Source organism: Chiloscyllium plagiosum, unplaced genomic scaffold (genome assembly GCF_037043375.1).
Source record: "Chiloscyllium plagiosum isolate Xiang-an unplaced genomic scaffold, Cpla_swu_hap1 HiC_scaffold_2, whole genome shotgun sequence".
Taxonomy (NCBI): Eukaryota; Metazoa; Chordata; class Chondrichthyes; order Orectolobiformes; family Hemiscylliidae; genus Chiloscyllium; species Chiloscyllium plagiosum.
Genome location: NW_028270140.1, coordinates 44860853 through 44864496, shown reverse-complemented (window position 1 = coordinate 44864496; position 3644 = coordinate 44860853). Strand labels below are relative to the sequence as shown.

Below are 3644 nucleotides of genomic sequence, written 5' to 3'. Positions count from 1 at the left end.
AGCTGCATAGTCGATAAAACTGGGAAAACAAGAGAAAGTGAGATGAATTGAAAGGTTAAACTATTAGGAAAACTGGAAAATTAAAAGGCGGGTTCGAAGGATAACCAAGTGTTTGAGGGACAGGAGAAGATAAAGGCATTGCTATCGATGCAGTTTCCGATCAGTCCCTCAATTCTAAATGTGACAGTGAGCCAAAGGGAGTGTATCTGCCAATCTTGCATGAACATCCCGAAGTCGTCAGAGGGAGAGAGGGAGGGATAAATGCTTCAAAAAAAACGGCGGTGAGTCAGAGGGAAGGAGGAAAAACAGCTATATAAAGGGCAGCCGACCAGACGTGTAGAAGGTAGCGACAAGAGGGAGAGAGTCACTCCAATATTGACATCTTTCTCCCAACAGTCCGGTTATCAGCGAGAGAAACACAGCCCAGAGCTACCATTCCTGAGAAGCCCAGGCTCAACACTTGTGAGCTGAGATGAAGTGCCTGGTGTGTGTTCTGATCATCAACCTGTTGCTGACCTCCTTTCCCGTTTCTGTCCTGTCCCAGTCTTTGAGAAGTGGGGAATCGGGAATCAAGCTGTGCGGCCGCGAGTTCATCCGAGCGGTCATTTATACCTGTGGGGGTTCCCGCTGGAAGAGGCTTCTCGATAACCAGGACGGTGAGCATTCAATGAAAAACAAATCTTAATTGCTGCGTCCTTATCTAAAAAGCTGAGCGTTTTAAACAATATTGCATTTGGGAGGTATTTGCGGAGGCTCTGCTAAAGTCGGGAATCTAAGTGGTACGTGTATACTATCAAAACTGAAATAGTCATTTATGAAATGCCATTCTCCAAAATGTCACCTTGAGTGGAAATGATAAAATGTTGATTCCAACTTTACTTGCGAGAGCTTGCCCCTCTTATAGATTCTTATGCAGAAAGTGCATCGGTTCTGAACATGCCAGTAGAAATCACCGTCCAGTCTGTTTTGAGCTTGGGTAGAAACATTTACCGTACTAGATAAGTTCTGAAAAGCAGGTCAATGTGAGGACCGTTGTCAGCACAATTGATAGCAAAGGGCTGCTCTTTTCCAAGTGCTGCCTGACACTCATTCTCAGTCCTTATTTCAGCATTGGCAATAACTTTCTGGGAGGGAAGGACTAGTGCAGCTGTCAGGCGGCACTTACCGTTTATTTGAAATCACAGCGTTGTGAGAAATGTATGAGTTTTCCTGGGCAAATCAATCACCAAATATCCTGATCACATTTTAATGAAAGTTGTTAGTGCTTTAAATTGACAGTGGGATCTTTCAGTAAAGCCTGAACTATGATGACCGTATTCCTAACCGGGACAAAATTTAGGAGGAAAGCCATTGATATTGAGATTTCAATTTAAAATGGTACATATTTCCACTAGAACCTTATTCTATGAGCATTCTGCATGAGGCACTGGGAGCAGGAATGGGAAAGACCAAGAGAGCAGCTCTAATTGGTCAGCTGGTGGAAGACTAGCTGACTGTATGCAGGAGGAAGGTAGCGAAGAGAATATTGCTCCTGAACTTGGAAGGTGATGATGACCATGCAACCCTTGGCCCATAGTATACAATATAGTTAATTTACAATCGGTAATTATCATTAGTCCACTTCCATCAACTAATACTGAGATGTCATCAGTTTGTATAAGTTATTTTCTGCTTAACTTCTTTCCAGAAAAGGATGCTAGAATTGGGGATAGAAAAGGATGGTGAGAGATATTTGAAGTGTTTGGCTGAGAAAAGACAACAAATTGGATTGGAGACACTATTGGAAGGAAGGAAGCTCTGATGTAGCCTGAATGCCAGGAGTCATGACGGACTCCCATTCAACAGGTAGCTAGCTACCAGATACAGTTAATCAGTGACTTATGTAATAAAAGAGCAGAATTGTCAACCATTAAGCAGGGAATAGAAACTTTCAAATCAAAACTACAAATATGAACTTCCCATTGGGAGGAGTGGGAGTGGCACTAGAGGAGGAAGGAGAAAAAAAGACTATATTTCAAGTTCTAGAAAATATTAACCTACTACCAACCAACAATGTTTACCTCAAAATGTTAGAATCAGTAACATCTCTTATGCAGACTCCTCTTCAGATTGGACATTTATTCACTCGAGGTTTAATTATAATTTCTTTAACTTTCTTTGCAATGTAGGTCAAGTAGTGATTATCAAATTTGGGACCATTATTAATTATTTCTCTGACCATATGACCAATATATATTTAACAAACTATGTTTGAAGTCAAAATACACATTAAAGTAGAATGCTTTTGTGAGCCCAGGGACGAGAACATTTCTCTCAAACAAAAGAGAGCAGGAATTAGCCACATATGATACAAATACATATGTTATTAAACATATTATTTTTGTTCTAGATCCTTTCCAGATCTCAGCTGATAAAGATTACTCCAAGGAGATGGACAGCATGAGAAATCTTCAAAGAATCTTTGGCAGTGACAGAAACCAGGAAACCGAGCCATCTTATGCTGATCAAGTGTTTGACGAGTACAACAACCAGTATGATCAGGCACCAGGGGATTTCAGTGAGTACATTCGCCAGATTGATGGAGGCAGCAATAAAGACCACGCTTTTGCATCAACACTGGTGCAGCATCTACCCTGGGCCAGATCCATCAGGAAGAAAAGGGAAGCATCAACAGGAATGTCAAGCAAATGCTGCACTTACGGCTGCACCAAAAAAGATATCAGCATACTCTGCTGAAAACTGTACATCTCTATTTATAGAATATTCATACACATGAACTCTATTTCAGTGAGATTTCAAACCATGTAATCTATTAAAATCTCACAAATGTGGTATAAAGGAATCGTAACATACATGTAATTTCTAGTATGGTCTATGTGACAAGCTTGTGTTAGTGATTCTGAATCCCTTAAAACAAATTAAACCAATTGCAACTGTAAAGTTTCAACTCTTGATTCTTATAACAACTTTTTAAAATAGTTTCATTTATTCACAGTATTGAAACATATTTCCCAATGAATTCATGTGTTATCACTAACATTCATGCACAAATTCTAAAGTTGAGATTCAAAACTATCCGATCCAGGCACATTTATGAAGCAAATTTAACATAATCAAGACAATAGTAGCTGGAAATACGACAGTGTTATTTGTCATGATTTGATCCTGTTGGCAATATTCAACATTGCAGAATTTTCAAAATGTAATTCTGGTGCTTCTCTTTTATCAGCCCAACAATAACTTCAATTTATGTACCTCCTTTCATGAAATCAAAAGCATTATCAAATAACATGTTAAATGGGTTTACTTGTTACTTAACCACTAAAGCTTTCCTCTGTGTGAAGAATCACTCAATAAGTAAATTGAAACATTGTCATAAAGTTCCAATGCATCCAAAATTGCTGAACCTGATGATAGTACAACAATTATGACATAGCCTTTCTTAAAGCGAGATAAATTATGCCAAGTCTGATCACAAAAGCTGAGTCCATGGGCAAACATCAAAGTTTAGTGGCAGCATGGTTGATAAAAAAACAACTATATGATAGGAAAATAAAGGTATTTTATTTGTACTTAGTAAAACATACTCAGCAAGTATGAAAAAAGATCTGAACAACTTGGACTATGTTCATCATCACAGGGTG

The 3644-nt window shown here is 38.9% G+C and overlaps 1 protein-coding gene across 1 annotated transcript; it reads left to right on the top strand.

Annotated features, from left to right (window-relative positions):
* Positions 1 to 367: 367 nt before the first annotated feature.
* On the top strand, positions 368 to 2918 carry LOC122539341 (relaxin-3-like). Its single transcript, XM_043674079.2, has 2 exons — positions 368 to 656; positions 2390 to 2918. Exons 1-2 carry the CDS (start codon positions 473 to 475, stop codon positions 2734 to 2736), a joined length of 531 nt encoding a protein of 176 aa, XP_043530014.1. The 5' UTR covers positions 368 to 472; the 3' UTR covers positions 2737 to 2918.
* Positions 2919 to 3644: the final 726 nt, after the last annotated feature.

Coding starts and splice junctions, on each gene's coding strand:
- LOC122539341 (XM_043674079.2), top strand. CDS start 473: ATGAAGTGCCTGGTGTGTGTTCTGATCATCAACCTGTTGCTGACCTCC. Junction 657..2,389: donor GCTTCTCGATAACCAGGACG/GTGAGCATTCAA, acceptor TTTTTGTTCTAG/ATCCTTTCCAGATCTCAGCT.